Source organism: Puma concolor, chromosome E3, assembly GCF_028749965.1.
Source record: "Puma concolor isolate L17-30 chromosome E3, mPumCon1.1.hap2, whole genome shotgun sequence".
Lineage (NCBI taxonomy): Eukaryota > Metazoa > Chordata > Mammalia > Carnivora > Felidae > Puma > Puma concolor.
In genome coordinates this window covers 1,565,338-1,584,971 of record NC_141682.1, presented here as the reverse complement: position 1 = coordinate 1,584,971, position 19,634 = coordinate 1,565,338, and the positions used below count along the sequence as shown (strand labels likewise).

At 69.9% G+C, this 19,634-nt stretch overlaps 1 protein-coding gene across 1 annotated transcript in view; it reads left to right on the top strand.

The window, feature by feature from the left end:
* INTS1 (integrator complex subunit 1) overlaps positions 1-19,047 on the top strand; it is a 29,762-nt gene extending 10,715 nt beyond the window's left edge. Inside the window, exons 16-47 of the mRNA XM_086691892.1 lie at positions 1,429-1,520; positions 1,685-1,745; positions 2,901-3,098; positions 3,355-3,484; positions 3,742-3,921; positions 4,007-4,156; positions 4,544-4,723; positions 4,828-4,932; positions 5,925-6,092; positions 6,183-6,294; positions 7,292-7,453; positions 8,150-8,296; positions 8,654-8,752; positions 8,990-9,114; positions 9,797-10,051; positions 10,520-10,679; positions 10,944-11,084; positions 11,318-11,483; positions 11,599-11,722; positions 12,380-12,510; positions 13,030-13,117; positions 13,195-13,421; positions 13,512-13,635; positions 14,410-14,543; positions 14,922-15,114; positions 15,725-15,852; positions 16,201-16,313; positions 16,909-17,022; positions 17,931-18,001; positions 18,304-18,395; positions 18,547-18,656; positions 18,752-19,047. Coding sequence (XP_086548018.1) covers positions 1,429-1,520; positions 1,685-1,745; positions 2,901-3,098; positions 3,355-3,484; positions 3,742-3,921; positions 4,007-4,156; positions 4,544-4,723; positions 4,828-4,932; positions 5,925-6,092; positions 6,183-6,294; positions 7,292-7,453; positions 8,150-8,296; positions 8,654-8,752; positions 8,990-9,114; positions 9,797-10,051; positions 10,520-10,679; positions 10,944-11,084; positions 11,318-11,483; positions 11,599-11,722; positions 12,380-12,510; positions 13,030-13,117; positions 13,195-13,421; positions 13,512-13,635; positions 14,410-14,543; positions 14,922-15,114; positions 15,725-15,852; positions 16,201-16,313; positions 16,909-17,022; positions 17,931-18,001; positions 18,304-18,395; positions 18,547-18,656; positions 18,752-18,867 — 4,396 coding nt within the window. The 3' untranslated portion in view covers positions 18,868-19,047. The remainder of the gene's footprint in view (positions 1-1,428; positions 1,521-1,684; positions 1,746-2,900; positions 3,099-3,354; positions 3,485-3,741; positions 3,922-4,006; positions 4,157-4,543; positions 4,724-4,827; positions 4,933-5,924; positions 6,093-6,182; positions 6,295-7,291; positions 7,454-8,149; positions 8,297-8,653; positions 8,753-8,989; positions 9,115-9,796; positions 10,052-10,519; positions 10,680-10,943; positions 11,085-11,317; positions 11,484-11,598; positions 11,723-12,379; positions 12,511-13,029; positions 13,118-13,194; positions 13,422-13,511; positions 13,636-14,409; positions 14,544-14,921; positions 15,115-15,724; positions 15,853-16,200; positions 16,314-16,908; positions 17,023-17,930; positions 18,002-18,303; positions 18,396-18,546; positions 18,657-18,751) is intronic.
* Positions 19,048-19,634: the final 587 nt, after the last annotated feature.

Below are 19,634 nucleotides of genomic sequence, written 5' to 3'. Positions count from 1 at the left end.
TCCAGGATCGGGAGGATTTGCTCTGTTTTCCGGTTTCAGGTCTCGAATGTAGGCCTCGGATCCTCCGAGTTGGTTTTGTGCGTGGAGGGAGGCAGGGTCGAACTCCGTTCCGCTGTGGGTGGATGTGCACGTGTGGTGGGCCTGGGGCCTCGGCTCTGTCCCGCACAGGGATGCCCCGATGACGTGGCCCCGCGTGTCGCTCTGCTGCCGCGTGGGCTTGGAGCCCTTCCCAGGAAACCGTTGCCCCACCCGGGGTCACAGGCCTTTCCTGTGTGTTCTCCTAAGAACTTCCAGGTTTTAGCTCGTAACGCTCGGGTCTGCGACCGTCCTGAGCTGATGGCAGTGTGGTGTCAGCGACGGGTCCGGCTCCCCGCTCTTTCATGAGGACGGCCAGCGGTCCCGGCGCCGTTTCTCGAAAAGACTGTCCGTTCTCCCGTTGAGGGTTTGGTCGCCCTTGTCGGCGATCGGGTGACCACAGATGTGTGGGCTCTCCCACGCGTTCAGGCAGTCTGTGTGTCTGCCCGTGTCGGTAACACCCTGTCATCGTTCCCGTGGGTTGTGCTGAGGCTTGACATTGGGAAGTAGGACTCTTCCCGCTGTTCTTCCTCAAGACTCGTGGCTGTTCTGGGCCCTCGTATTTCCGTGTGAATTTCCAGGTCAGCTTGTCCGTTGTCAGAGAAGAGCCATCCGGGATTTTGATGGGTGTTGCTTTGAACAGGTAGATGACATCGGGGAGCATGGCCACGCTGACAGCGTCTGGTCCACAGACGTGGGACATCTTTCGTATCTTTCTGTTGCCGATGTTATCGGTCGCACGTGGGATTCGCTTCTTTGTGTCTTGGGGTGCTGGTGCGCCCTGCTTCCCGACCTGATCGCCCTCACACGGCAGCCTGCTGTCCATCTCCCCGAGTCGGCTTCTCGGATCTGCTTCTTTCTTAACGACAATTGTGCTGTGGCGTCACCTGGAACGTTCTGTCCTGTTACCTGAAAGAACCGTAGTTTAGTCGTAAGCGTGTCGTCAGCATGACGTTTCAGTCACAACGACGACTTCACGGTTTGTACAGTTGGAGACCAGGCTTGTTTCTGGCCCTCTGGTGGACACAAGACGAATGCTAACTAACACTGAGCTTTGCCGTCGCGACTGCCCTCGTCCCCACATTGTAGACGGGACGCCGGGACTCGGCGATGCGCGGGACCCGTCCAGGGGCTCGGCCCCGGCGCGGGGCTCCGGGCAGCGTGGTGGTGGTCACGGTGCCCTTCCCGGGGATGCCGGTGTGGCGGGAGGACCAGGCCCGGGGGTTTGCGATCTTTCGTTTCCTCGCTGGTCGGTCAGGAGGTCGCCTCCGGGCCGTTCCACCCCGGGCAGGACCCATCCCCGTCACCGCCTTGCGCGGCCGAGAGCGAGCCGTGGGTGTCCTTGCGTTGCAGGTACCAGCCTCCGAACCTGGCCATCTCGACCCTCTACTGGAAGGCGTGGCCCCTCCTGCTGGTTGTCGCGGCCTTCAACCCAGAGAACATCGGTGAGCCTCTCCTCCCTGGCGGGCTCGCGGCCGTCCCAGCTGGCTGTTGCTCTTTGTTCCTGTCGGGGCGTCGTGCTGGGGACCTGCAGCAGAGCCGGGCCGGGACCCAGGCGGGGCAGCGGGGCCGTGGGCTGGCCGCCACCTGCTCTCCTCTCGCTCCCTAGGCCTGGCCGCCTGGGAGGAGTACCCCACGCTGAAGATGCTCATGGAAATGGTGATGACCAAGTAAGTGGGCTCGCGCACCGCTGGGGCCAGGGCCCCGTCTGCGGGACGCCGGGAAGCGGAGCCGATCCCGGAACCCCGACTCGCTCCGAAGCACGTCCTCTGTTGCCTGGCCACTCGGGTTTCCTTTTCTTGCGGGCTTGAGTTTCCGAGTCTGGGCCCGCAAGCGTCAGCTTCCCCTCCCCGCCGTGGGCTGAGGAGGGAGTAGGATTGAGGCGGGGCCTTGGCGGCCGAGGTTCTCATGTGACGGCAGCGGGGGCAGGCCAGCTGACGGCTGGTGGCACACCAGGAGCCGGGGGGGAGACCAGGGACGCGGTGGGCCAGGTGGTTTAACGGTTGCAGACGTGAACACGGCCTAGGGTCAGCTTGGGTGGCCACCGTGTACGCACCGTGGTACGCGGTGACTAGGTGTGTGTGGCCCATTCTGAGGGGTTGTCCTGTGGCCGGTGCGGGGGCCCCAGGGACAGATCTGCCGTGAACGGCCATCACAGGTGGTGGGTCTGAGCTCAGCACGTGTGACAGCAGGCAGCTCGTGTATCTCAGAAAAGCCGCAGGTGGGGCGCCTGGGTGGCGCAGTCGGTTAAGCGTCCGACTTCAGCCAGGTCACGATCTCGCGGTCCGTGAGTTCGAGCCCCGCGTCAGGCTCTGGGCTGATGGCTCGGAGCCTGGAGCCTGTTTCCGATTCTGTGTCTCCCTCTCTCTCTGCCCCTCCCCCGTTCATGCTCTGTTTCTCTCTGTCCCAAAAATAAATAAACGTTGAAAAAAAAAATTAAAAAAAAAAAGAAAAGCCGCAGGTGCCTGTGGGAGCAGCCGGTCCACCTGCGACACCTGTGGGCTGGAGACGCCTGCCCGTGGGGAGGGGATCCGGCGCAGGGTGAGCGGGTGTCCAGGATTCTGACACCCGTTGGGCCTGATTCTGGAGGTGGCCGGTGTGCTGTCCCATGGAAGGAGAGCAGGTGGCCGGCGTGGGGGCTCCCTCCCAGAGGCCAGACCTGGCGGCGTTGCCGATGGCCCGGACAGGCTCTCTGACGCGCTTGGTGGCCGAGGTCGTGCACAGGGCGGGGGCCTCGTGAGCACCTGTGACCTTCTCTGTGCGCTGACTGGTGGCCGCGAGCCTCAGATGGGCAGGGCTCTGGGTTCTTCCTGTCTGGTCCCCAGTAACTACTCCTACCCGCCGTGCACGCTGACGGATGAGGAGACGCGGACGGAGATGATCAATCGGGAGCTGCAGACCTCCCAGCGGGAGAAGCAGGAGATCCTGGCGTTCGAGGGCCATCTGGCAGCCGCATCCACCAAGCAGACCATCACCGAGAACAGCAGCCTTCTCCTGTCTCAGCTCACCAGCCTGGACCCTCAGTACGTCGCACCCAGGTCCCCGGGGTGGGGGCGAGGCCGGTGGAGCAGCTCCTGGGCCTCTGCGTGGCGCCAGGCCCTGGAAACGCCCTGGAAATGCTGAACACGCTGACCGTGCTCAGCGGCTGGGGGCGGGGCGGAGGGGCTGTCTGGCCCTCGCGGGGAGGCTGCTGTCGGGCGGGGAGGGAAGTTGCCACCCTTGCTCCCGGGTGCCGCGCCAGTGGCTCCCTAACACTCTCGCGTCCTCGGGGACCTTCAGGGGACCCCCTCGGAGGCCTCCCCCCCACATCCTGGATCAAGTGAAAGGCCTCAACCAGTCCCTGCGCCTCGGGCACCTGCTGTGTCGGAGCCGAAGCCCAGACTTTCTTCTCAACATCATCCAGAGGCAGGCAAGTTCCCCACGGCCCTGGGGTGAGGGGTGGGGGTGGGGGGGGGGGAAGGGGGAGGGGGCCGGGACTGCGGCTCCGGGCTAAGTGAGGCCAGAGCCGGAAGGGAGCGCCCCGGGACACGGGGGCCGCCCGGGGACGGGTCCCCTCCGCGTGAGGCGGCTGCCCGCACACCTGCCGGGAACCACGGCCTCGGGAGGGTGGGGGCAGGCGGACGGGCCGCCGGGGGCGCCGCTGAGTGTGTCCGCGGCCCCGGCCAGGCCTCGTCGCAGTCCATGCCCTGGCTGGCCGACCTGGTGCAGTCGAGCGAGGGCTCCCTGGACGTGCTGCCGGTGCAGTGCCTGTGTGAGTTCCTGCTGCACGACGCTGCCGACGACGCCACGTCCGGGGAGGAGGAGGAGGAGGGCGAGAGCAAGGAGCAGAAGGCCAGGAAGCGTCAGGTCGGTGCCCCCGAGCGCCCCCAGGCCCACCGCGGCCCCGCGCCCGGCCGCGCGGACCCCTGAGCAGCCCCCCTCGCCCCCGCAGAGGCAGCAGAAGCAGCGGCAGCTGCTGGGCCGCCTGCAGGACCTACTCCTGGGCCCCAAGGCCGACGAGCAGACCACGTGCGAGGTGCTGGACTACTTCCTGCGGCGCCTGGGCTCTCCCCAGGTGGCCTCCAGGGTGCTGGCCATGAAGGTGCGGCTCGGGGAGGGGCCGCTCTGCTCCGCCCCCGCTCCCTGGCGCCCCCGGCGGGTGTCTCACTCACCTAGGCTGCTGCTTAGCCGGTTTCGCGTCGAAAGGGTGGCGGTGGTGAGGTTGGGAGAGGCAGACCCTGTGTCCCGCTGGCCCGTGATCCCTCCCTGGGCGCCGATGTGAGCTCCCGGGAGAGACTTAGTGACGGAGTAGCGGTCTCGCCGCCTCTTTCGAGGTGTCGCACGACTTTCCAGAGATGGGGCTCCAGCTGCGGCCTTCTCGTCGGTTCAGGCGTCTCTGAGGGGACGCGGCGTCTTTGCCAGCCAGGCCAGTCCCGCCCCCGGGGGCTTTGAGGGAGCATGTCCGGCCCACGCACGCGTCCGTTCGCAGGGCTTGTCCCTGGTACTGTCGGAGGGCAGTCTGCGGGACGGGGAGGAGAAGGAGCCCCCGATGGAGGAGGACTCAGGGGACACAGAGACGCTGCAGGGCTACCAATGGCTGCTCCGGGACCTGCCCAGGCTGCCCCTGTTCGACAGCGTCCGGACCTCCACCGCCCTGGCGCTTCAGCAGGTACGGGTGCCGGGACGCCGCCGGGCGGCTGAGGGACAGCAGTGGCACGAGCGGGAGCGGGGGGCTGCCCCGCGAACGAGCTCACGCGACCACCCCTCCCCCAGGCCATCCACATGGAGACCGACCCGCAGACCATCAGCGCCTACCTGGTCTACCTGTCCCAACACACGCCTGTGGAGGAGCAGGGCCAGCACAGCGACCTGGCCCTGGTGAGGGGGGTGGGGCGGGGCCCTGCACCTGGAGGTCGCGGGGGTGGGGGCCGGCACAGCCACCTGGGCCGGGGTGGGGGGTGAGGGGCGCTGCAGGAGCCCAGCCTGCTTCCCAGGGCTCTTCTGCCCAGAACAGGTGTCAAGGGTGTGAGGGTTCAGGTGTGTTTGTGGCCAGAGCGGCCGTGGTGCTCATCGAGGCCTGGCCGTGTCCCTCTGTCCCCAGGCCGATGATGCCCGGGCCGTGCAGGTGGGGTTTGCCTGCCCACCCCCCTCCAACCACCCCCCAGGGAGCACTTGCTCAGGGAGGGAGGACAGGGTGCTGGGCCAGCCCATCTGTGTTCTTATTCCCTGCAGGGAGGGTGGTGGCCCGGGGCACGGGCGTTTCCTCCTCCCCTGCCCTTTCTGGCGGGCCTTCTCCTGACCTTTCTGTCCCGTCCGCCCACTCTGGCTCTGACCTCAGGCGGCTCCCGTGGGCCCGGTGCTCTGTGGGATGAATGGGGGCAGGGAGCAAGGGTACGGGCGGGCAGCTAGGGGTCCCTGGAGGTGGGGTTCTCCCCACGTGTGGGTCCGTCGTCGAGGGGCCAGCCTGGGGACCGCTCGTGGCCTGTGTGCTGCAGGAAGTTCACGCTCTCGCCCAGGGCTGGTGTCAGCGTTTCCCCCTCTTTCCCTCCCCCCCACCCCCGCTCGGAGCAGGAGCAGGGCGGGTGGTGACGTCCGTGACATCTGGGTCGCTGTCCGGGCCGGTGGGCGTCTGCCTCGCTTCTGTCCCGCCCTGCCGTTCCCGGCCCTGCCTGGTGGTTTCGTCCCTGTGTGTGCACGCGGGCCCCTCCCTCTGCTGGTCCCGGCGACCCCGGCCCCGGCCAGCATGTGGCTGCGAGGGCTCACGTGATGCGGCCCCGGCGGGCGGCCTCGCGGTGGGCTGGCGTGGCGGCGACGAGAGACGGCGGGGCCGGCCGGGGAGGCTCTCTGACGGCCGTGCTCCCCGCCCCCAGGATGTGGCGCGGCTGGTCGTGGAACGCTCCACCATCATGTCCCACCTGTTCTCCAAGCGCTCCTGCAGCGCCGAGTCGGACGCCGTGCTGGTGGCCCTGCTCTCCATATTCTCCCGCTACGTGCGGCGCATGCGCAAAAGCAAGGAGGGGGAGGAGGTGTACAGCTGGGTAAGGCTGGCGGCCCCCTCCCCGGGCCCGGCGCCCCCCCCCCCCCGCCGCGGCCCCCCACCGCCCAGCCAGCCGCCTCCTCTCCTGCAGTCGGAGTCACAGGACCAGGTCTTCCTGCGCTGGACCGGCGGGGAGACGGCCACGATGCACATCCTGGTGGTCCACGCCATGGTCATACTCCTGACGCTGGGGCCGCCCCGCGGTGAGTGGCCTGCGGGGGGGAGGCGGGGGGGCGGGGGGCAGCTCCTGGCCTCCCTGCCTTCTTCCTCGTGCCCCTGAGCCCCAGCCCCGCCGGGCAGGGTCGCACAGAGGTGGGGGGAAACACCGCGGCCCCCGCCGGGGGCTCTGGGCGGGGGTCCCCGCAGGGTGAAGACGGGACCGTCTCGCTGACCCAGAGTTTCGGGGGGAGTGCTCCGGAGCCCCCGCGTGGCGGGAGGTCTCCTGAGCCGTCGAGCGCCTGGGATTAAGAAGCCCGGATCCCTGGCGCGTCCTCGCCACCCCGGCCCGTGGCCTCGCGTCATCAGGACGTGATGCCCGTCTGTGTGTCCAGGCCTTCGCGGCCCAGCCAGGGAAGCCCGCGGTTCCTGGAACGGGGAGCGTAAACCCGGGGCTGCCTGTTGAGCAGACGCTCACCGTGCTGGCCGCGTGCTGTGTCCAGGGCCCGGGGACCTTCTCTTCGCGCCTTTCCGGCCAACTGCCGCGGACTGTTCTGCCGCGTCATCGCGTGTGGGCGTGGAGGGCAGGGATGGGGCCCCTTGCTGGGGTCAGTGCCGTGTGGGCTCTGCTGGGAAGGCGGCCCCTGTCAGGAGGGCAGGAGTGTGTGAGCCTTGGGCAGGGAAGGGAGGCAGGCTCTGTGTCAGCCCAGGGGCGTCTGCGGGGCCTGGGGGCAGGAAGGGGGCGGGAGCCCAGGGCCAGCGCCGGCCGAGTCTCACACAGGCCCCTGCGGCAGACCGGCCGGCCTCGTGGTACAGTCTGCGCCCTCAGCTGGAATGGGGTCGCGGAGATCGTGGGGTTAGACCAAGGAGGGGCGGGCACGGCGCGCAGGCCGCCCCTCCCGTCCCTCCGCAGCCTCCATTCCCACTTGGGGCTCTTCCGGCCCTGGCCTCCTGCCCTGGGGAGGGGGGGGAGGGGTCTCACTGCGGAGCTCGGGGTGGCCCTGCCGAACCGTCACGCTGCTCGCCACGTCGTCTGTCCCGAAGCCGGGGACGGCGAGTTCCAGGCGCTGCTGGACATCTGGTTCCCGGAGAAGCAGCCTCTGCCCACGGCCTTCCTGGTGGACACGTCGGAGGAGGCGCTGCTGCTGCCCGACTGGCTCAAGCTGCGCATGATCCGCTCCGAGGTTCCTCGCCTGGTGGACGCAGGTACGGGCGGGCCGGCCGGGCCCGGGGGTCTGTCGCCGGGGTGGCCCGGCCACCTGCCGCCTCAGTGAGCCCGGCCCCCCACTGTGGCACACCAGGGAGAGGGACTTGGCCTCCGAGGCTCAGGGCGTTCGTCGCTCAGCAGGTGCCCACGGGGCTCCCGGTGGGAGCTGTGCTGCGCTTTGGGGCGGGCGCCACGCTGCCCCTGGCCGCCAGCCCCTCACAGTCGGGCAGGGAGGCCAAGGGCCTCTCTGGAAGCAGGCGGTGCCAGAGGACAGAGGGAAAGCGGCCCGGGGGTTTCGAGGGGAGCGGGAAGGGCTGGGTCCTCTGCGCTGGCTCTGGAAGGATGCGGTGGGGGCTGGGCGGCCTGCCGGAGGCTGTTCCCAGACGAGGCCAGCGCGGCGTCTGGCAGGGAGCGCCGGGCAGGTGGAGGGCAGCCCGGGAGGCGGTTCAGTGCGTGGCGGGGCGAGTCTGTGATGCGCAGGGAAGGACACGCTGTAAGGAGCCGCAGGGAGCCAGGGATGGTTCTGGGGGGCTCAGGGGTGGGGGGAGGGGGGCACAGGGCCGGCACAGTGCCCCCCCGGGTAGCGAGCTGCGGAAGCCGGTGGTGAGCCTCGTGGGGAGAGGCTGGGGCTTCAGGAAGGACCCCGCGGGCCGGGGTGCCGAGCAGGAGGGGCACCGAGCGAGCGTCCGTCTCAGCCTTGCAGGACCTGGAGCCCCAGCAGCTGCTGCTGTTCGTGCAGTCCTTCGGCATCCCTGTGTCCAGCATGAGCAAGCTGCTCCAGTACCTGGACCAGGCGGTGGCCCACGACCCCCAGACGCTGGAGCAGAACATCATGGACAAGAGTGAGAGCCAGGGGCCCGCCCCGCCCCCGCCCCGCCCACGGTGACCACCGGGTGCGACACACCCCGGGCCGAGCGTTAGGGGGCGGCTCCGGGGCGGGGGGCACTCCCGGCAGGAGGTCCGGCCTGGAGCCCGGCCGCCCTGTCCCAGCACCGCCCGGGTGTCCGCGCCTGCCGGGGTTGCAGGCGGCGGGAGACACTGCGGCGTGCACTCCGCCCCAGCAGGCCCTTCGTGAAACGTCCTGCAGCTCAGCTCCGGAAACCTCCAGGAAGCTTGGGCCTCGGGAAGCCCGGGCGTTGGGCGGGGGGAGGCGCTTGCTCCCGCGGGCGCGGGGACGTAACCTGGCTGCTGGCTCCCAGATTACATGGCTCACCTGGTGGAGGTTCAGCACGAGAGAGGAGCGTCCGGAGGCCAGACCTTCCATTCCCTGCTCACGGCCTCCCTGCCTCCCCGACGAGGTACTGCCCGACCCCGACCCACACCTCAGCACGCGGACCGGGGGCACGCTCGTCCCGGGCGGGTATCCGACATCCCGCCTGAAGGCCCTGCTCCTCCCGGGCCTCCGCAGGCCTGAGTGCAGCCGGGGGCGTGGGGGGCGAGGGCCCCTCTGCAGGGCCTGCTCTCGGGTGCCGGGCCCGCGCTGGACGCCAGCTGGGAAGAGTCACCCGCTGAAGCCCGTTCCCCTTTCCGCGCAGACAGCGCCGAGGCGCCGAAACCCAAAAGCAGCCCGGAGCAGCCTTCGGGCCAGGGGCGGACCCGGGCTGTGACCCAGGTGCGGGTGCTCGGCCCCGAGGACGACTTGGCCAGCACAGTCCTGCAGGTACCACCACCGCCTGGGACGGTCTCTCCAGAAGCGGGGCGCCCCGGGCTGCCCGGTCCTTCCTCCCGCCCAGAGAGAGGGCCGCCACCCCAGAGCCCACATCCAGATGGGGAGGGCTCCCCGGAGCCAGCCGCCCGGGTCAGAACCGTGCCTCCCTCCCCGGCGCTGGACGACCCTGGCCCGGCCGCTTGGCTTCCCGGCTGGAACGGAGCTGGAAAACCCACCTCAGGCGGGTTGTCTGGCGTGTCTCACTTGAGACATGCTCCGGGGACCCGAGCTCTGAGGGCCGCCTTGCCGTGCTGCGCGTGGGCATCGCTCGTGCTGTGCGATTTCGCCCGCCGGAGCGGATGCCTGTCCAGGGCCGTGCACCGTCGTCCGCGCTCAGAACGGTCCTGGGAGCGTTCGCTCCCTGGCCGCTGCCGCCGTGCTTCCTGCCCCCAGGGCTTTCCCCGTTGTGGACACGTGTGTGCACGGCGAGCCCCGCAAGCCCGGGGCCTCCGTGCCGTGTTCTCATCTCCCCGAATGGCGACGTTCCTGGGGAAGGCTCGCGTCTTCCTGCATGCCCAGGCACATGCGCGCGCGCGCTCTCTCTCTCTCTCTCTCTCTCTCTCTCTCTCGAGCCGGCTGCTTCCGCTCTCCCCCACCGGCCTGCCCTGACGCCCCCCTCTTCCCTCTGCTCCAGATCTTCCCGCTGAGCCCGGGCCCGCGGTGGCAGAGCTCCAGCGCCCGCCCCGTCGCCCTCGCGCTGCAGCAGGCCCTGGGCCAGGAGCTGGCGCAACTCCGCCAGGGGAGCCCCGAGCTGTCCGGCGTCACGGTGCGCCTCCTGCAGGCCGTCGCCACCCTGCTCGGCTCCCCTCACGGCGGGGCCCTGGTGATGTCCATGCACCGGAACCACTTCCTCGCCTGCCCTCTGCTGCGCCAGATCTCTCAGTACCAGGTGGGCGCGTGTGCGGCAGAGCCCTGGCCCGCGGGGAGTCACGCGCGAGGGCTGCTGCGTGCGTTCCGGGGCCCGGGGCCTCGGCCTTGAGTCCACCCTGAGTCCCGGGCCTTCCGCAGAGCTGGCCCCGGCCCTGCCCACCGGCTGCCCTCACGCCGTCCCTGTGCGGGCCTTCGTCCTCGGCTTCGCAGGGCAGGGAGGGAGCTGGCGGCTGCGGAGCCGGGCGTAGAGCCCCACCTCTGTTCGGGGAGGCGCCCCAGTAAGCCGGGGGCGGGGGTTCCCGGTCCGCGTCTGTCACCCCGACTCGGTGACCCTGCCGAACTTGCTCGTCTGCCCGCGTCCACGCGTGCTGTCACTCGTGTGTGCGCCCGTGGGGCGTCTCCTCTTCCTCCCCGAGCCGCAGCCGGGCCGGTTGCGGCTTGGAAGGGTCGGAGGTCCCGGCTCTGAGCTGCGGGTCCCCCCCCACAGCGCTGTGTGCCACAGGACACCGGCTTCTCGTCGCTCTTCCTCAAAGTGCTCGTGCAGATGCTGCAGTGGCTGGACGGCCCCGCCGGGGAGGGCGGACCCCTGCAGGCCCAGCTCAAGCTGTTCGCCGCCCAGTACTCGGCACGCCGCAGGATCAGCGATGGTGAGGGCTTTGGGCTTGCTGCCCCTCCCCCGGGGGCGGTGGGGAGGGCCCAGTCCGTTTGGGGGTGTCAGCCGTTGGGCTGTGTGGGCTCTGCGTGGGCGTCAGCGTGGACGTGGCCCAGGGAGTGGAAAACTGGGCCTGTGGGGAACAAAGCGGGAGCCTCGGCGGGAAGTGGGGGGAGGCGGGGCCGGGGAGCCGGGCAGGCTGGGGAGCGGGGACGGGGGCCCGCGCCAGACCCCGGGTCACACGCACGCCTCCCTGCAGCACGGAGTGGGCTCCTGCGCCTCGCCGAGGCCTTGGCGTTCCGCGGAGACTCGGAGGTGGTCAACTCTACTGTCCGGGCCGTGGTCGCCACCCTCAGGTCGGGGGAGAAGTGTGGCGTGGAGCCTGAGCTCGTCGGCAAAGGTAACTCGGGGCCGGGCACCGTGAGAACCCCCCAGCCTGGCTGCCGAGCCCAGAGGTCCCTCTCCCAGGTGCCCCCAAAATGGGGCCTGGGGCCAGGAACGGCGGTCCGCCGGAAGGCTCCTCCCCTGGCCGAATAGCCCTGGCCTGTCTGTCCCGGAGTCAGGTGGCCCGGGGCCCGTCCGCGCCCGTCCCCGGAGCTGGAGTGACGCGGAACACGTTCTTTTTCCCCGCAGTCCTCCGAGGCCTGATTGAGGCGGGGTCGCCCCACCTGGAGGAGCTGGTGGCTGCTCTCTTTGCCACCGCGTCCCCGACCTGGAGGCCCGTGGCCGTGCTGAGCTCCCTGCTGCTGCAGGAGAAGGAGCCCCCGGCCCCGGGGGAGCCCGAGGCCGACAGCTGCAGGTGGGCTGGGGGGTCTGGGAGGGCTGTGGCCTGCCCGCGCCGCCCCCCACCCCTCCCCGCCCCCCACCCCCGCCCCAGGCCAGCCGTTTCTGACCCGGCCCTGCATTCCCTTCAGCCCGGAGACCGTGCAGCTGGGACCCTGCTCTGGGCTCCTGGTCGACTGGCTGGAGCTGCTGGACCCTGAGGTGATCAGCAGTTGTCCCGACCTACAGCAGAGGCTGCTCTTCTCCCGGAGCAAGGTGGGCTGTGCACGGACCCGAGCCGGCCCCCGCACGGACCGGCTTTCCCTCGGTCCCAGCGGAAGCCCAGGCCTGACCCTCGTCGGCCCGGGGGGGGGGGGGGGGTTGCCCCCTCCCCTGTGAGCAGTGACTGCAATGGTCAGGTCGGGTTGCTGGGGCGGGTGACCGGCAGCGCGTGGCCCAGGGCCTCGTGCAGAGACGGGAGGCACCGCTGGCGAGCCTCATGGAGAGCGGAGCCCGGCCCCCCGCCCGGGATGGGTCCCCAAGGAGGCTGTGGGGCCTTGCAAGGGGCGGGGGCCGGGAGTCTCAGCGGTGATCACCCTCGTCCGTCCCCGAGCCTCCCGAGGTGCTCCTGCGGCCCGTGGCGGTCTTTGGACCGGCTTCTGAGGTTCTGGAGCAGGAGATGGGGATTTGGGCTTTGTCGTTCTGTTCGCGCTCACCGTCCCCAAGAAGCTGGTCCGGGCCAGCACGTGTTCTGGCTGTGGCGACTCCGGCTGGACCCCACGTGGCCGGGACTGCCTCCCAGGCGGGGGCTCCGGGTCTCGCTGGGAACGGCCTCCTCCCTCTGCTTCTCGGTGGCTCGAGTGGGGCGTCGTCTGCTGACCCTACTCGGCAGAGGACGGCTGGCCGGTCAGCCCAGGTGTCCTTCCTCCGCAGGGCAAAGGTCATCCGGGCCCCCAGGTGCCATCTTTCCGACCCTACCTGCTCGCCCTCCTCACTCACCAGTCCAGCTGGTCCACGTTGCACCAGTGTATCCGTATCCTGCTGGGCAAACACCGGGAGCAGAGGTGTGTGTGCCCTCCCCCCCCCCGCCCTTCCCTGAGGGCCAGGCAGCGTCGGGGCGGCATTGAGGGGCCTCTGGACATCTGATCCCGTGCTCCCCACCGCGCCTGGCTTCTTTGGGTGCCTGGGGCTCTTACCCGGAAGGGGGCCCTGCGGTGGGTCTCACCACCCTGGGGATACAGACACCCTCCCCCCGCCGTCCAAGTTTCCCCGCCCCGGGCGTCCACCGGGGCAGACGGTCAACAGACAGAACGACCTCTCCTCGGAGGGTGTCCGTGGCTGCCGTCCACGCCACGTGCAGGCGTTCCAGGTGCCGGGGGTGGGCAGGGCCGTTCGTTTCGCTGGTGTGAGACGTGGGGAGGTCAGGTGAGGCGGGGTGGCCCTTACCTAGAGAGCTCATCGGGAAAGACGTCCGTGGTGCACACCTTCCACCGCCGGTCACGTCCTGCCCTTCGTTCTCTCGCCGTGACGGTGGTCTGCGTTCTGCGCCTGGAAACCGAGCCAGAGTTGCTGCGCCCTTGCAGGTTCGACCCTTCGGCGTCGCTGGACTTCCTGTGGGCCTGCATCCACGTGCCGCGGATCTGGCAGGGAAGGGACCAGCGCACCCCTCAGGCAGGTGTCGGGTGGGGCGAGGCCCGCGCCAGCGCCTCCGCTCCGGCCTGGCGCTGACGGGCGGTCGCCGGTTGCAGAAGCGGCGGGAGGAGCTGGCGCTGCGAGTCCGGGCGCCGGAACTCGTCGGCCTGGCGGAGCTGATCCTGGCGGAGGCGGAGGCCAGAAGCCAGGACGGGGACGCCGCCGCCTGCAGTCTGCTCCAGGCCCGGCTGCCCCTGTTGCTCCGCTGCTGTCGCGGGGACGACGCGAGCATCAGGACGGTGACGGCGCACCTGACGGGCTGTATCCAGCAGTGGGGCGACAGGTGAGCGGGCCCCCCTCCCTGGCCGCGGGCCCCGAGGCTGCCGCCCACGGAGCCCCGTGCGCCCAGCAGCTGCGCCTCGGTCTCTTACAGCGTGCCGGGCAGGCGCTGCCGGGACCTGCTGGTGCAGCTGTACCTGCAGTGGCCGGAGCTGCGGGCGCCCGTGCCGGAGGCCCTGCTGCACAGTGGAGGCGCCACGGGCAGCAGCACCTGCAAGGTGAGCGGGGCGGGGGGCGGGGGCGGGGGTGAGCCCCGGCGGCGGTGAGTGCTGAAACCCTGCCTCGAGCGAGCGGGACGCTCCTTCGGGCCCCCGAGACCCTCCCCGGTGAGCGCCCGGGCCTGTGCGCTCCCCGGAGCCTCTGTCCGTGGAGCGGCGACGCATGCTGCTCGTGGGCCACCTTGCACTCCGCGTGGTCCCGGGAAGCGGGTGTGCTTGGCGTGCGCAGATGGCTCGCTCCTTCCTGGGCCGTGGGGTCGTCCGCCGCGTGGCCGGACCCGCCCGCTCATGCCCCCCGCCCACCGTGGGCCCCGGGACCGTCACGCTGCACGGCCCGTGTGCGGTGCTTGCCTCCACTGCCTTGGGCAGATACGCGGCGGGGGCCCAGGCATCCAGGAGGCCTCCTGCCCCTGCCTCCGTGGCGGGATCTGTCACCTTCCATGTTTTCAGCACGACGTAGGGAAATTGGTTCTTTCTAACCCCGTTTCGTTCGCTTTTTCGTCTGTGTCACTTTGCAGAGTTGAGATCGTGTTTTACGCACCGTGTTGCTTTTCTATCTCAACGTACCACTTTGGCGTTTAGCCGAGGGTGTCTGTCGTACATGGAGGGTGACTGAATTCCGTGTGCGAGGCTGTCTGGAAGCTTTGGCTCCGGCCTGTTTGACGTGGCCCCAGAAAGCACAGGGGGACAGCTTTCCCGGGTCCCCTGTGTGGCCGGGGCCGGGTGTGGGCCTTCTGCGGGTGGCCCCTGACCCTCACCCCGCCATCTCCTCAGCTGGACGGCCTCATCCACCGCGTCATCACCCTCCTGGCAGACACCAGCGACTCAAGGTCGTCAGAGAACAGGGTGGCCGACGCTAACATGGCCTGCCGGAAGCTGGCCGTGGCCCACCCCATCCTGCTGCTCAGGTGCGGGCGCCCGGCTGCGCTCTGGGGGCCCCAGCAGGGCGTCTGGTGGCTCCTCGTGTCCTGCCTGCGCTCGGGTGGTTTAAGAGTGGGCTCTGCATCTGGAAGCTGCCGGCCCTCGTGGCCCGGTGGTGGCCGTTGGCTTCTTCCTGGCTGAGCCGAGTCTGAGCTGGGAGGGCCCGGGCACAGCCCCGGAGGCCGGGTCAGGACACACGGCACCTCGTAAACCTGGAACCCGGTGGGACGGTCAGTGTGGCCAGTTCGGCCCCTCAGGGTGTGCCCCGGAGCTTGTTAGGGGTGGGCCCGGGTGTGGCCCAGGCCACCGACGGACGGGCGGGTTTCGGCCACCCACCACCCACGAGCACCCTTCGTCGCCCCCAGGCACCTGCCCATGATCGCTGCGCTCCTGCACGGCCGCACCCACCTCAACTTCCAGGAGTTCCGGCAGCAGAACCACCTGACCTTCTTCCTGCACGTGCTGGGGGTCCTGGAGCTGCTGCAGCCGCAGGTGTTCCAGAGCGAGCACCAGGGGGCGCTGTGGGACTGTCTGCGCTCCTTCGTCCGCCTGCTTCTGGTGGGTCTGCCGCCAGCTTGGGCCGCCTGCCTTTCACCGCCGGGTGGTTGGGCGCCCCCCGGGCCAGGCCCGTGTGTCCTTGTTCCTCCTCTGCCCACTGGCACCCCCACGGCTCCCACCACCCTCCGCCCGCTTCTGCCCTCACAGCCTGGTCAGGCCTGACCTGCCTCCGTCCCCTTCCGCCTGAGGCTGTCGGGTGAGGGCTCCTGGGACCTGTGGGAGGGCAGGGCTGGCCCGCGTCACCGCAGCAAGGGCAGGGCCAGGCCCCCTACCCGGTGGCTTCTGCCCCCCACCCTGGGCACCAGCTCCCTGCTTCTCGTGCGCCTGGGGACACAGCTCGTGTTCTGCAGCCGGGGCTCAGCACAGCCCTCTCTGCGGCCTTCCTGCCTTCCTGGGGTCTGTCGTCCATCTGCTTTCACGCTCCAGCTAGACGTCTGCCTGTCCACGCTGGCAGTTCACGAACGGCAAGGCCGTTTTGGAGACTTTAGCATGGCGGCCGGCAGGCGGTGGCGTTGCTGGCGTCCGGGGGTCCGTCCTGAGGCCTCCAGGGCAGGTGTGGCGGGCAGGGTGGGGGCGCCGCAGCTGTGAGCACCCGGCTTCCGCTTTGCAGAGCTACAGAAAGTCGTCCCGCCACCTGGCGCCCTTCATCCACAAGTTCGTGCACTTCACCCACAAGTACGTGACCTGCAACGCCCCGGCGGCCGTGTCCTTCCTGCAGAAACACGCGGACGCGCTGCAGTGAGTGTGTGTGTGTGTGTGTGTGTGTGTGTGTGTGTGTCCGGCCTGCACAGGCTCCGGCAGGCGAGGGTCCAGCCCAGCCGGAGGGAAGGCTGTGGGAGGGCAGTCAGTGCTCGGGTCGGGGGAGGGGGGACGGGGGCGGGTCCCCGAGGCAGGGTGGTGGCTGGGAACGGACGCTGCTTGAGGGTTGGAGCCCGGTGTGGGGACGGGTCGGGGGTGGGGGGTGGGGGCTCCGGCCGAGTCCCACTTCTGTTGTGAACCCGCTCCCGGAAGCTCCTTGCCTCCTCCCACACCCGCCCATCCCGCCCCTGTGGTGTCTTCCTCACGGAGAACCTGTGTCCTCCCCAGCGACCTGTCCTTCGACAGCAGCGATCTGGTGACCCTCAAGTCCCTCCTCGCAGGGCTGAGCCTGCCCAGTAGGGACGGCAGAGCCGACCGGGGCCTGGACGAGGAGGGCGAGGGTGAGTGGGCCCCGCAAGGGCTCTGCCGGGAAGGGGCTGGTGCTGCGGGGCGTACAGGGGCAGCTGTGAGGGAGCGGGCGGGCCCCGTGCCCCGGGCAGAGTCCGTCGCTGGGCTCTGAGCGCCCGTGCTGCCCCCAGTTCCGCCGAATCACTTGGTGGAGTTTGTAGAAACGTCTGCCGTGGGGCCCGCGCGTACCTTTATTGGGCGCCCGCTGGGTGCCAGGGCTGCGGCGGGGCGGGTCGCCACTCCAGCCTCGAGGTCACGCTCAGGTTCAGAGAAAACCCGCACTGGGTGTGGCAGGTGGCAGGTTCGGGCCGGGAAGTGCCATCTCCCGGGCGGCTCCCAGCGGGCTCGCCTCCCCCCGTTGAGTGGGTGCCCGCTGTGTCCCAGGCAGCGTGCTCACCCCGGGGCAGTGGCCGCAGCCTCCACCCTCCCATGGGATTCCGCGGGTGCTTGGCAGGGACGGCCCCGCTTACGCGCAGGGTCCGGAGCCATGGCGGTGAGCGCTGGCAGGCCTCGCCTCCGGGCGGGTGGGTGCTCCCGGCCCGGGTGGCTCTGTTTCCGGCCTGAAGGCACCGACTTCCCGGCTTCCAGATGAGAGCTCGGCCGGCTCCCTGCCCCTGGTCAGCGTGTCGCTCTCCACCCCTCTGACCGCAGCGGAGATGGCCCCCTACATGAAGAGGCTCTCCCGGGGCCAGGCCGTGGAGGGTGAGTTTGGGAGCCTGGCTCCTGCAGCCCTGTGGCGGCCCTGTGGCGGGCAGGGGGCACCCGTCATGGCCCCGTGGCGCCCTGGGTCTGACGGGACACCCTGCCCTCCAGAGGCGCGGGGTCCTTGCCGGGGGGCGGGGGGAGGCGGTGGGAGCCGGGCTCTTTCCTCAGGGGCTTGAGGCGGGGACGGGCCGCCCTGCCGGCAGCCTCACAGGCTGCGGCTACGGTGGAGAGCGGGGACCCCGGAGCCGAGCGGCACACACGGAGGGCAGGCAGGGAGCAGAGGGGCTGCGCGGCCACACTGGCTCGGGCTCCCGGGCACACTGTGGGCCGGGTGTGTGTCTGGGCATCAGCTGACCGGAGCAGAGCGGGGTGTGAGGGGCTGGCCGCCACCTGGCAGCAGGAGCGTCTCGGGACGGCCGGCGACGGGCAGTGGGGACGGCGGTCCCAGTGCAGATCCCTGGCCTCCTCCCTCTGCCGGACGAGGGTCGGGGGTGGCGGGGGCGCGGTACTTCTGGATGCTTCCTTGTCAACGGTGCCTACAGCGTGGGGTCGTTGGCCTGATGGAACCGGGCGCCGGGTGCTCTTCACCCCGAGGCGCTGGGGGCCTCCCAAGCTCACCAGGCACCAAGGGTGGTGTGGAAGGTTCCAGAGGGCACTGGTGCTAGCGTTCTGATAGGCTGCACCGCGTCTGGAACACCACAGCTCTCTCTGTTGGAACCTGTGCAGAGACCAGACCGGGGACCAGCCAGGGTCCTGGTGGTGTCCTTGCTCGGCCCCTGCCCGGCAGGCGGGATGGGGGATGGTGCGGGCTGGGGCTCCTGCCTCGGCTGCGTGGGCACACAGAGGTCCCGGCCCGGGTCCAGCAGCCAAGGCCTGGCCCTCACGTGCTCCCTCTGCCCACTTAGATCTGTTGGAAGTTCTGAGCGACATAGATGAGATGTCTCGGCGGAGACCTGAGATACTGGGCTTTTTCTCGGTGAGGGAGCTGAGGGCCCGGTCAGCCTTCTGTCAGAATCGGGCCGCTGTGGGGACGGGGGCAGCCTAGGTGTGAGCCTGGCCCTGCCCCAGGTGCTCCCAGGGAGCGGGGAGCCCAGCCTCGCTCTGGGAACCGATGGCCGGCCGGCCGACGCCTCCCACCTCGTGTTACGAGGCCGTGGGGGTGGGGGCTTGGGGAGCAGGGTCCCCTGCCGACCCTCGCTGCTGTCGCTGTCCTGAGGACGATGGCCGAGAGCCTGGGGACTGGCGGTCTGAGCTCCCGTCACGCCCCCACCCCTGCAGACCAGTCTACAGCGGCTGATGAGCTCTGCCGAGGAGCCGTGTCGCCACCTGGCCTTTGGCCTGGCCCTGCGCTCCATCCAGAACAACCCCAGGTGAGCCCCGGGCCTGCCCTGACCCTGCTGGCCGAGGGAGCCCCGGACCAGACTCTCGGGGGTCAGTTAACCCCTCCGGGGCCTGGCTGCGGGCTCCAGGGTGGTCTTGGGCGCAGGGGGGAGGCGTCTGTCTGAGCGTGTGTCTTTGCAGCATCGCGGCAGACTTCTTGCCCACGTTCATGTACTGCCTGGGCAGCCGGGACTTTGAGGTGGTGCAGACAGCCCTCAGGAACCTGCCAGAATACACCCTCCTCTGCCAGGGTGAGTCCCGACCCGGCCCACGGGGAAGCGGGCGCTCTGCTTCCCACAGCCCGCTGCCCGTCGGGACCCTGACGTCCGTCCCGTGTCGCCCACAGAGCACGCAGCCGTGTTGCTGCACCGGGCCTTCCTCGTGGGCATGTATGGTCAGATGGACACCAGTGTCCAGATCTCCGAGGCCCTGAGGATCCTGCACATGGAGGCAGTGATGTGAGCCCGCGCGGGGGCCCGTCTGCTGGCCGCCCGGTGGTTCCGGGTCAGGGAGGGCGCTGAGCCAGCGTCGGGCCCGGCAGGGGCAGCGTCCAGGGCCCATGACCCCGTGCAGGAGGATGCCGCCGCCCCGGCGAGCCTCGGAGAGGGGCTGGATTTAAATAAAACGTTGTGAATTACCTGAGTGTCGGTTGCCTGGTGCTCGCTTCCCTTGAGACGCCTGCGGGTTGAGCGGGGCGGGGAGGGGGAGCCCGCCCGCCATAGCCCCTGCTCCCTGCTGTCCTGCTCCACCTGTCCGGCCCTGAGCACTTCTGTCGGGTAGGAGCCCCTGGGCCGAGGCTGGTCCCCTCACTCCCCAGAGGGGCCACAGGCCCAGGACCCTTGGCTGAGGGCACCAGTGCTGGAAGCCGGTGCCAGCCGAGCCGCCCAGAGCGTCCCCACCCGCGAGTGTCCCCACTGGGGAGCTGCGGGTGCTAGGCTGGGCGCCCTGCCCGAGAACATGGCCCCAGGGGCGCTGAGGGGCAGGGGCAGCGCCCCATAAAGTCGGCCCCACCACCTTCATGCTTTTCAGCAGCACAGATACCGCCCCGCCTTACCCCTACCCACTCGGGCTCCCCACCCCTCACCCCCTAGCAGGCTCCCCTGCCCGCTTGTGCTCCACTGGGGCCACCAGGGGGCGCCGTGGCCAACAAACTGACCCCAAAGCTGCTGGGCTGGGGTGGAGGCAGGAGGCAGACGTCCAGGCTGAACTTCCGCCCCTGGAGGGAGACT